Source organism: Mizuhopecten yessoensis, unplaced genomic scaffold (assembly GCF_002113885.1).
Source record: "Mizuhopecten yessoensis strain PY_sf001 unplaced genomic scaffold, ASM211388v2 scaffold2401, whole genome shotgun sequence".
In the NCBI taxonomy this organism is placed as follows: Eukaryota; Metazoa; Mollusca; class Bivalvia; order Pectinida; family Pectinidae; genus Mizuhopecten; species Mizuhopecten yessoensis.
Genome location: NW_018404528.1, coordinates 195511 through 208113, shown reverse-complemented (window position 1 = coordinate 208113; position 12603 = coordinate 195511). Strand labels below are relative to the sequence as shown.

Below are 12603 nucleotides of genomic sequence, written 5' to 3'. Positions count from 1 at the left end.
TACTAATACCATATAATAAACAGCGCAGCTTTACATATTCTTATAGTTTATAAATAGAGGTAATATGATGTCTAATATTTGAATACAGAGGACATTGATAGAAAAATGTATTAAATCGTCGGTCTGTGCACCACACACACCGGAAGCATCATCAATCAGATGGTCTTGAAACTTGTCGCTTAAAAAATATCTAAGCTGACATAAAATGATGTTTATTTCGTGGGAACACAGTTGATAAAGGTTTCTGAGACAGTTGTATCAATGGGTATTTTAAGATTTTTTTAAAATGATGAAATTGACATAGAATATTGTACTGTGCTATCTGGAGCATTCCATTTAAACCATCGTAGAAGGGAAGGAACGGTTTATATAAGTAGTACAATAGGATAAGGTTTCAACTATTTACAATAATTGGGTCCTTCTCGCATTAGCAGATGTAAAATGTTAAGTGCGCTACTACCTTCGTATTTTTAACACTTGTAGTGGAACAGAGCTGGGTCGATCGCCGGTTAGAGTTCAGAGGGTTCGGGTTCGAGCCCCAGACTGGCCGTGCATTTCTCTTTCTCTTATTACACAATGAACAGTACGTTCAATACTCCCCACCCAATACCGTATAAGTTGCTGAAAAACAACCAAAATGTATAATATAATAAATAATAATAATGATAATATACAACATTTGATATAGCGCCCTATCTAACTAACATAAGCCACTCTAAAGCGCTTTACAGTACATAGATATACAATTTTATACAGTCAATACAATTAGCATATATATTAATCAATACAATATTGAGGAATTCGCAGGAGCTGTCTTATCAGGCGCTAACTACTAGTCCTATGCCACCTGGCTAATATCTCCCTATGAGTGTATGCCTGTGTGTGTGCTGGAGATGTATTGTGTTCTCTTTGTAGTGGGACCGTGCTTCCAACGGTATCATTTAAAGTGCAACCTCACTTGAATGCTACAGCACAGATACCGCAACACCCAGCCCAGCCCATTTTACACTCCACCTTGGTTGTTGGAGTTGTGTAGGCAGGAGGAAAACACTTTCTCTAATATTCAATGTGTACGGCGACTTCGGGGATCGAACCCCGGCCCCCTGCTTGGAAGGCCGGAGGGTTAACCCACTCGACCAATCCGCCCATGTATATAATTATAAATGACATAAAAACAGAAGTGATGAAGGAAGACAATTGTATGACTCGTGCTCTGTCCGGGACTCGAACTAACGACCGAATCACGACAAAATCGCCACGAAATATTCGCAGCACCTTATACAAAAGCACGTGTTTTTATTGTAAAAAATATTCAATAACTGACTATTTCCCTATAAGAATTAATTTCTATAGAAAACATGTGGATACCAGCACCAGCACAGGCTACAAATACATTCTGAACGGGTTTGGGAAATAACGATCAGTAATTAGTTATTTGGTGGTTGTTTTCAGTTCTTATCAAACATTTAAACTTTACGTATTGGAAAATACTACATTACAAAGTGTAGCCAAGTAAAACCAGTACTATTGATACAAACTGACATTAAAAGATGTGACAAACTTGTCAACAAAATGACATTGTCGGGGTTACATTGAAGTGAAAGCTGAAGGTAGCTAAATCACTAATTCGTGCTTTCATCGGGTATTATTGATATAATCCATTAAAATACAACTGCGTGAATTATCAGTCCAAACTACATTGGATACTATCTTTTCGCTTAAAATAGCGACCCGTCTCTCTAACCCGATATAACCCCCTACCCCATAAAGAATTAAAGAAAATGCGCATTACTCTATTCATATTAAAACACGTTTTAAATGCGCCATTTTGTTTTTGTATTATAATCGATTAACTAAATCAGCGCAAGACGATGAACGGCGCGTCAACTAAGGGGACATAACTCTTGAGGGCTTAATCAAAAACATCCCACGTGTCTGTGTATATCATCATTGGTGGTGGCATTTTACCGAAAGTTGATCTAAACCCCTAAAACGTGTACAATTACTATGAGCATCTTACTTTTTAGGCCCAGATATAGCTGTAACGAATTCTCAGGTCACGTGGTTGCGGTGTTTGACAATATTAGTGACGTATTGATATTACTGGTACTGTAGTAACTGGGGATGCAATGAGAAATGACGTTTTATGAAATGATGACAAGATAATTAATGAATATGCTACGTGACATTTTTTGCCGTCAAAAATGAGTGTTACATAGAGAAAAAACTATATGCACTGTAAAGGAGACTTCTGACGGTAAACTTAATAACTACGTGTTTATTACATTTCATTCGTTGACAATTTACTGATATGAAGCACAGTCATTGTGTCATTAACATTGTTTGTATGACAAGGGTATATTCACCCTGTCCTCGGCCTTAACATTGTCTGTATGACAAGGGTATATTCACCCTGTCCTCGGCCTTAACATTGTCTGGATGACAAGGGTATGTTCACCCTGTCCTCGGCCTTAACATTGTCTGTATGATAAGAGTTCACCCTGTCTTCGGCCTTAACATTGTCTGTATGACAAGGGTATATTCACCATGTCCTCTGCCTTAACATTGTCTGGATGACAAGGGTATATTCACCCTGTCATCAGCCTTAACATTGTCTGGGTGACAAGGGTATATTCACCCTGTCCTCGGCCTTAACATTGTCTGTATGACAAGGGTATATTCACCCTGTCCTCGGCTTTTACATTGTCTGTATGGCAAGGGTATATTAACCCTGTCCTCGGCCTTAACATTGTCTGTATGCCCAGGGTAGGTTCATCCTTTCCTCGGCCTTAACATTGTCTGTATGACAAGGGAATATTCACCCTGTCCTCGGCCTTAACATTGTCCGTATGACAAGGGTATATACACCCTGTCCTCGGCCTTATTATTGTCTGGATGACAAGGGTATATTCACCCTGTCCTCGGCCTTAACATTGTCCGTATGACAAGGGTATATTCACCCTGTCCTCGGCTTTTACATTGTCTGTATGGCAAGGGTATATTAACCCTGTCCTCGGCCTTAACATTGTCTGTATGCCCAGGGTAGGTTCATCCTTTCCTCGGCCTTAACATTGTCTGTATGACAAGAGTATATTCACCCTGTCCTCTGCCTTAACATTGTCTGTATGACAAGGGTATATTCACCCTGTCCTCGGCCTTAACATTGTCCGTATGACAAGGGTATATTCACCCTGTCCTCGGCCTTCACGTTGTCTGTATGACAAGGGTATATTCACCCTGTCCTCGGCTTTTACATTGTCTGTATGGCAAGGGTATATTAACCCTGTCCTCGGCCTTAACATTGTCTGTATGCCCAGGGTAGGTTCATCCTTTCCTCGGCCTTAACATTGTCTGTATGACAAGGGTTTATTCACCCTGTCCTCGGCCTTAACATTGTCTGGGTGACAAGGGTATATTCACCCTGTCCTCGGCCTTCACGTTGTCTGTATGACAAGGGTATATTCACCCTGTCCTCGGCTTTTACATTGTCTGTATGGCAAGGGTATATTAACCCTGTCCTCGGCCTTAACATTGTCTGTATGCCCAGGGTAGGTTCATCCTTTCCTCGGCCTTAACATTGTCTGTATGACAAGGGAATATTCACCCTGTCCTCGGCCTTAACATTGTCCGTATGACAAGGGGATATTCACCCTGTCCTCGGCCTTAACATTGTCTGGTTGACAAGGGTATATTCACCCTGTCCTCGGCCATAACATTGTCTGTATGACAAGGGTATATTCACCCTGTCCTCGGCTTTTACATTGTCTGTATGGCAAGGGTATATTAACCCTGTCCTCGGCCTTAACATTGTCTGTATGCCCAGGGTAGGTTCATCCTTTCCTCGGCCTTAACATTGTCTGTATGACAAGGGTATATTCACCCTGGTTTTGAGTTTACATTACATTGAATTAGACGGTATATATGATATATTGTGCTGTTTCCTTGTGATAGAAATGTCTTGAAAAAACTGTAAACATGTACAATACATGCATGTGTCCTGTGTGAACAAACCGAACACTACATCCCAAAGGTCATACTGTTCTCTGTAGTATAAGAGCCGTCACGATTGGATGATTTGCCGTAGATGTGGGCATGTTATTAAGGGTCCTTATTTCTAATGACCCACTAACAAGTCTTGAGTTTTGAATACTACAGCACAGAAATCGTGATGCCCAACTCGAACCATACAAGCAATAGATCACAGCTGTAGATCACAACTTATTTTGCGACCTGTCGAAAACGTCGATTTCTTTTCCTGATTCTGCCTACTGTGCCTTATAATTAGTGAGTTGTTTTCAGCGGTTTAGAGTCGAGACACCGGTCATTTGACTCTTTGCTACACAAAGGAAACATACGTTTTCGAAAGCTCGCAAAATAAGTTTTCAATTCCTGTCTGTGTTCATACCAAATCGATGAATCTTATTCCAAATATAGAAGCATGTTTACTTTATTATCCTTGGTTTATTTAGGTTTGAGCCTCGTCATTTAAAAACATCAGATACATTTATTTTTGACACATATTGTTAACAAATTTGAGACTGATTTTTCAAAAGATTGAAATTTAGTGATCCATTTTTAACTATACTGATATGTTTGTAATCGTGTCTTCTCACGGCACATACGTTTAATTTGATACTACCAACCATTACATAAACTATGAGGTTCGGTGGGTTTTTTTTTTTATTAAACGCCAGATAATTATATCCATTAAAATAACTTTAAGTGGTACCGTAACTTTTATAAGAATCCAACGAACACGATCTCATGTACAAAAAAAATAGTCTAATGGCCTTATGGTGCATTGAAACCTGTTCACTTCGGCTGTCAGCATCGACAAACTAAACCTCAACAGTCGTTCCTTACTTCGTCTGTCAATCATACTGAAATGCTATTTGGTAGGATTGGTTTGGTTTGGTTTAATTTTGTTTAACGTCCTATTAACAGCTAAGGTCATTTAAGGACGTGTCACCATGTGTGTAGTGTATGCATGCTTGCATGTGTGTGCTTGCCTCCTTGTGATAGCGCGGATCTAATGCTGACTTTATAGTGATACCAACTGAAATACCATGCCGAAGGCACCCAGTACAACATTCCGCGCGGTCACATTATACTGACAACGGGTGAACCAGTTGTTGCCATCCCCCTAATTGCTGAACGTTAAGCAGGGAATAACAACTAGCATTTTTAAGGACTTTAGTATGTCCCGGCCTGGGGACAGAACCCATTGCCTTCCTCACCTTGGCGAACGCTCAAAATTAAGGCCAAAAGTGAGGTGATGCCAAGCAAGGCGCAAGGAAATAAAAGGTAGTTAGAAGTAGAAAGAAAGATAAAGATCCCAAATATTGCAATGGGTGCAGCAGATTGATTTAAAGCAAAAACATGACTAGTTTTACTCTGTGCAAGTAGTCCATTATTCATTCTATACGCCGTGAAAATATGGATATTATTTTCTGTTGATTTACTTAACATGAATATTATTTTTCTAAATTCACTAAGTTCACTCTTACCTACATTAAATCACGAATGTCTGGTTCACATTGACTATTAGTATTGAGTCAGTACGTTACAATGCCGTCCACAGAGGCCAAAGCATATGTACTGTCAGTAACAAAAATGATGTAGAAGATGAGATGCATTTTATACTACTTTGTCCAGCTTATTCTGAGTTAAGAAACACATATTTAAAATAATATTATTATCGACATCCAAGCGTTTATAAGTTGATTGAAATATTCTCATGTCAAAGCTATAAGTAAAATACTTATTGCATGCAACTGCCAGTAGAAAAGCACTTGTGGGACAGTACAATTTACTTGTTAAATGTGAATAAGGAATTATCCTCCGCCATCTTGTATATTGTACTTCAGTATGAACATGTGCTATGTAAGTGTATAACCTGTAGGCTACATTACATTTGATAAAAAAACACCTTGAAACTTGATTGACCTGAGGTACCCAATCGTAATACGCTCGTAACACAGGCCATTGTGAACTAGAACGCGGCGTCTACAAGGTTCCAGTCACACGTAACACAGGCCATTGTGAACCAGAACGCGGTGTCTAAAAGGTTCCAGTCACACGTAACACAGGCCATTGTGAACCAGAACGCGGTGTCTAAAAGGTTCCAGTCACACGTAACACAGGCCATTGTGAACCAGAACGCGGTGTCTAAAAGGTTCCAGTCACACGTAACACAGGCCATTGTGAACCAGAACGCGGTGTCTAAAAGGTTCCAGTCACACGTAACACAGGCCATTGTGAACCAGAACGCGGCGTCTACAAGGTTCCAGTCACTCGTAACACAGGCCATTGTGAACCAGAACGCGGTGTCTAAAAGGTTCCAGTCACACGTAACACAGGCCATTGTGAACCAGAACGCGGTGTCTAAAAGGTTCCAGTCACACGTAACACAGGCCATTGTGAACCAGAACGCGGTGTCTAAAAGGTTCCAGTCACACGTAACACAGGCCATTGTGAACCAGAACGCGGTGTCTAAAAGGTTCCAGTCACACGTAACACAGGCCATTGTGAACCAGAACGCGGCGTCTACAAGGTTCCAGTCACTCGTAACACAGGCCATTGTGAACCAGAGCAACTATGAGACAGAGTGACTGTACAAGGTATCTGTCACTCGTAACACAGGCCATTGTGAACCAGAACGCGGCGTCTACAAGGTTCCAGTCACTCGTAACACATGCCATTGTGAACCAGAACGCGGCGTCTACAAGGTATCTGTCACACGTAACACAGGCCATTGTGAACCAGAACGCGGCGTCTACAAGGTTCCAGTCACTCGTAACACAGGCCAGTGTGAACCAGAACAATTACTAGTGACTGTACAAGGTATCAGTCACTCGTAATACAGGCCATTGTAAACCAGAACGCGGCGTCTACAAGGTCCCAGTCACACGTAACACATGCCATTGTGAACCAGAACGCGGCGTCTACAAGGTTCCAGTCACTCGTAACACAGGCTAGTGTGAACCAGAACAATTATGAGTGACTCTACAAGGTATCAGTCACTCGTAACACAAGTCATTGTGAACCAGAACAATTACGAGTGACTCTACAAGGTATCAGTCACTCGTGACACAGGCTATTGTGAACCAGAACGCAGTGTCAACAAGGTTTATATATATTTTTTGTAAAATCTACTTATTCATGTTTACGATGAATGTTTGCACGAATTATTATATATACATGTGACATCTTGTTCGACACCTTAAGTAGCTGGGTGTAAAGTAAAACCTTTGGTACGAGTGCCAGGTATCTTGAAAACGCCGCGTTCGGTCCTGAAGTCCTATATCTCAAGTAGCGTAGCTAATAAATATGCCCTAAACGTGGTTATCATACTCCAGTGTGTCTGAGTGGCATAATAAAATAGAGGAACCTCGATCGTCTCCTTACCGCTGTCATTGTGTTAAGGGCTTCTCCAGTTATCCATTATCGATTTGACAGCTCTTATTATCTAAAGAGACTCGCCTGGGATTTCCAAGTTTCCCTCAGAGTGTTCAGTTTTGACTTTAATTAATTGAGCATTTGGTTATTACTATCGGGTTTATCCCCAGTTAAGGATACTTTTCCCACTGTAGGCAAAACACTAGAGAGTTCCACTGTAGTTTTTCGTGCACACAGTAACCTCCCTTTAATTTCGTTTCGTTTTGGTTTGTTTGTGTTTCACGTCCTATTAACAGCTATTGTTATCTAAGGATGTGCAAGGTTTTGGTGGTGAAGGAAAACCGGAGTACCCGGAGAAAAACACTGACCTACGGAGAGTACCTGGCGACTGTCCCACGTATGTCTCAAACCCGCGACCCAGTGATGGAGTGCTAGTGTTTGCCGAATGTCAGACGTCTTAACCACTCCGCCACCTCAGTCCTAATTTCGTTTTGGAAGAACTGTGTAGCGACTAGGCCAGCGTGGTACTGTTTACCAGGTTGCTCAGTTGGGTGGAGTGAATGTATAATAATCTGAGGTCTGGGTTCGAATCCTGGTCCGGCCTCGTCGCGTTTTCACACTCAGAAAACTGGTTTATTTCGTATTTATTATTTGTTAATAAACGTTCCGCATGATATGGGTTTCTTTTCAAAAGTGAGTCATAAAATGTGTAGTGATGCCGGTAACGATATTTCCGATGGTAGTTACATTGTTTGGCAGTGGTACAGGAATAGTTTCACTTGTGTTTAATTTAGATAGTTTCTCGTATAATTAGAATATGTCCTCTCCATACTGCTGTATGTTATACAGACTGTAATATCCGCCGTGAACTTTATGGGATGGCTATATTAAATAGTTTATAAGATAACGTCATCTACTGTTTGCAAACTCTGTCCATTTAACGCTTGGTTAGGGAATAAAAATGTCAAACGATGAATAAATAATTCAGCAGCTGACATGGTTTGACATTTGCATTTCAATGACTACTATTTTCAGGAAAATTATCCAATTAATGTTTTGACAACTCGACCAAAACCGGGCGTATCACTACATAGGGATATTCGGGTATTTGACAAGAGGCCCATTAGGCCTGTATTGCTCACATGAAAGGTAATATACAATGGATCGATCAGTCTCATTAGTAAACTTGAACTTTTTATCAAGCAAGCTTACACTGCAGGCTACATATCATCGCTCTACTCTTTTTTATTACATCTCTTGTATAATTTCGGTATAATTGGGCTTCGTACCATACTAAAGAATCACGAATCTTAATTTTCGACAGAGCCGATTAAGATAGAATTGAGATTCGCCGGTAACACTCCTCATGTTCTATGACGTGCTAGGTGTCTTCACCAGTCTTGATGTCCGATTCCAATGGCCAACGGATCTGTTTACATAAAAAAAATAGATTTGAGGTCCAAAACGACGTGGATTTGGTAGAGTCGCTTAGATCGTTTTTGGATTCATTGCGTGTTTTGACTGCTGTAGAATTTTTATAGATATCGTTTGAAGTTTTGACATATTTGATCCCCGTTGATCATGAAAGTAAATATAGGTTATTTTGATTTGTTTTATGGAGCGATATATGCACTCTATTTATGGTAGCTACTGGTCAAATAGTATGACGATAGATCTTGCAGTTCTTAATAAGAAGACGTTTTCTAACGGAAAATGTAGGCGGACGACGGACGCCTCACCATACAATAAAGTTACTCAAATACACTCTGTGCTAGGTGCTCTAAGCTCGATGAGCTAACATACATGCCAGTTAAGCTATCACATTTCCATAGATTTGATTTTATACCAATTCTAAATTATCTAAAAGAAATAAACTGAGATTGAATATTCTATTTGTTTTTTTTGTTGATAATGTTTCTGGGAAAGGGCCTAGTAAGATGTAAGAGCTTGAGCCCTATCCTTTTGACTGTTTAATGTCAATTAAATATGTTTTTTAACAAATATATTCATATAAAACGTTTGTGGAGGTTAAAGCCTTGAAAAAAAGAGCTAAGTGGTTATATATAATTAAGGCGTCTGACATTCTGCTACCACTGGATTTTTCCGGGAACTCCGGCTTTCTTCCACCAACAAAACCTGGCACGTCCTTAAATGACCACAGCTGTTAATAGGACGTAAAACACAAACAACCCAAACCAAACCCTTGATAAAAGGTTGTTTTGTCAATGAGCCTAGTCTTGCCAGTGTACTAATGTACCTTAAAATAAGGTAAGTCGTCCAAATAAAGAAAGGTTATTTTTTTCTGATCAAACTTGAGCAAGTCTGTGTGAGTGTTGGTGTGTTCAGCAGCTCACGGGAACAATGGCTTGTCTGTGTACTGTATTGATCTACGCCCCGTCACATGTACATACAGATTGAAGTTGATACACAGAGCGGGGCGCGCATACCCGTCATTCCAGCTCCTCTATGTGTATACGACTCGCTACACAGGTAAACACAGGTAAACCAAGGTACGAACGACACTGGAGACGCATCTTAGGAAACCATTTACGGATCCTACACCTCCCTAGATACGAGGACGCGATTCCCTAACAACAGGATGGTCTAACAATGGCCAATCGCCTCTGAACATCAACTTGACTGTCATGACGAGGGCTGCTGTGGCCGGTAATGTAATGTTCTGGAGAGTATTTGTGGACAGTCTCACCTATTTGTGACATTGTGGGCCGAGAATCACCAACGACTTATTCATTTAAACTCAACAAGCGTTTGACAGACGTTGTCAACATAAGACGTGTGGTTGCTTGTCAGCGGAAGTGTTTTTTTGTTTCATTTCAAAATTCAGTGCTTCATTAAAGTTGTCAACAGGAGAAAGTTCGCTTCAAGTTAAAAAATGGAAAGTGATTTATCTAAAACTGTTAACCGAAAGTCATTCGTTGAACATTTTCAACCGGAAGTTATATGTTAACTGTATTGTCAACCGGAAGTTATATGTTGACTGTATTGTCAACCGGAAGTAGTCTTTTGTTGACAATTGTCATTTATTAAGCTAGTTTGATCAGCTTATGGGTGTAAACTTGACGGGTATATGCCGTGTCCTTGGTAAACAACCCGGGTAAACAGCAACTCCGGACTAAGACGACACTTTGTATTGAGATTTAATATCGGCCTCTTAGCACGTCTTGAGGACCCGGCATAAATTCTTACCCAAACACTCGAGGGGTGTGTAGCGTCCACGCACAATATAGATATAAAGTCATTCGCACCAGTTTATAGGTTTTCGATACCAAGGTGCTGGGCAGTCATATTTTGAAACAACATTACTTTTTTATCAATATTATTTCTTTTTGTTTAATTTATGTTTGCTCATCTTTACACGGATTGTGTTAATTAAGCAAATCACCAATCATGTCGTCACCTCGGTCATCCGGTAACTCATCAAACCATCTCCACAGCGTGCCGACGGCGAAATCGGTGTTCCTGTGTAAAAATGGGGACCTGTTCACACCTCCGAAACGAATGATCATCAACACCAGCTCAATGAACACATTTCTTGATGAGGTGACAAAGAAGATCAAGGCTAATGAGTGCATGCGGGACGTTTACACTCCCAAAGGGAAAACACACATCAAGGATTTATCTCAGTTCGAGAACGGTCAATATTACGTGGTTAAGCCGGCAAGGGGACGTTTCAAAGAATATAAGTAAGTTTTGTTTTTCTATGACCTCGTTTATGTTTCAGACGTATCCAGAACGAAATTTAAATATAAGGTTGTGGTATAAGTTTAGTGTTTACGGCGGTTAACGTGTTAGCGACTGTCGGCATTTATCTCGAGATCCCCATCAGTTGGCATCGATACTCTCGGATAGAGAGGGGGCTTCGATACTCTCGGATAGAGAGGGGCTTCGATACTCTCGGATAGAGAGGGGCTTCGAGGACGAATCAAGCTATGTCTTCGAGCAAATGTTGCTACTGTGAACAGGTGAATTACCCACAGGCAACGTATACATAGTAAACTCTCTACAAAAACGATGACATAATAGTAGGACTATGGGATAAGTGGTGACTTGATAGTGGCCCAATGGAATAACTAGGGACTGGATAGTTGGACTATAGTGGTGACTTGCTAATTGGACAATTGTATTAGTGGTGACTGGGTAGAGGGACAATGGGATTAGTGGTGACTGGGTACCGGGACAATTGTATTAGTGGTGACTGGGTAGAGGGACACTGGGATTAGTGGTGACAGGGTAGAGGGACAATGGGATTAGTGGTGACTGGGTAGGGGGACAATGGGATTAGTGGTGACTGGGTAGCCGGACAATCGTGATGACCCTATTTTCCTATTTGGTATTCCTGGTCGGTATTGCTAGTTAAGTGACTACACGCGGCCACACATGCATTACAACAAGAGAACTTTATTCATGTTAAAAGTTGGCGTGAGACGTAAGCTATCGCAGTCATATATTCAAACGTCCTTGGACGGCGTAATTAAATAACAAAATATAAAAGGTCTTCTATGATTCTCTCGTAGAGGAATATAATCATTAAGATATGATCTTAATTAGAGTGTCAGTTCTGGAATGGGAGAAGGAGTGGTTGGTTTGGGGTTAGGGGTTAGGGTTGGGTGGAAAGTCAACGACTTGTTCTGCACTGTTGATTTGTAACTTTCTAATACTTGTTAAAAACTGTCCTCATAACTTGTTTCATAATTTATATATTGGTTCGTGATATTTAAGCCTCTTTATAGATGATATCAGCTCCCCTCCCTGCACGTTCACACATAAACACACATTTTCTATTAGCCTTACATTGCTAATATAACCTAAAATTCCGTTACCCCCGGACGGTAACTCGACTGTTTTACCGCCGACCCCCTTAGCTCCATTAGCCCCACAGCCGGGGTCTAGGACCAGCGCTGTCCCTTTAACGTCATTAGCCCCACAGCCGGGGTCTAGGACCACCGCCGTCCCCTTAACTCCATTAGCCCCACAGCCGGGGTCTAGGACCAGCGCTGTCCCTTTAACGTCATTAGCCCCACAGCCGGGGTCTAGGACCAGCGCTGCCCCCTCCCCTCCAACAAACAACAATTATTGTAGGTTTGTAGGTCTTTGGTAGAATAGGGTACAATTCCTGATAAGAATGACGAGCGATTTATTGGTAAGAATATCAAACCAATAAACACAAACCACGGGTAACAAACA

The 12603-nt window shown here is 41.0% G+C and overlaps 1 protein-coding gene across 2 annotated transcripts in view; it reads left to right on the top strand.

Moving 5' to 3' along the window:
* The first annotated feature begins 9830 nt into the window (after positions 1-9830).
* The window catches only part of LOC110445884 (doublecortin domain-containing protein 2-like), a 102115-nt gene continuing 99342 nt past the window's right edge, over positions 9831-12603 (top strand). Inside the window, exon 1 of one of the 2 annotated variants that reach the window (XM_021490716.1) lies at positions 9831-11102. In XM_021490716.1, coding sequence (XP_021346391.1) covers positions 10807-11102 — 296 coding nt within the window. In that variant the 5' untranslated portion in view covers positions 9831-10806. The remainder of the gene's footprint in view (positions 11103-12603) is intronic. The other variant, XM_021490721.1, reaches the window with a different exon arrangement.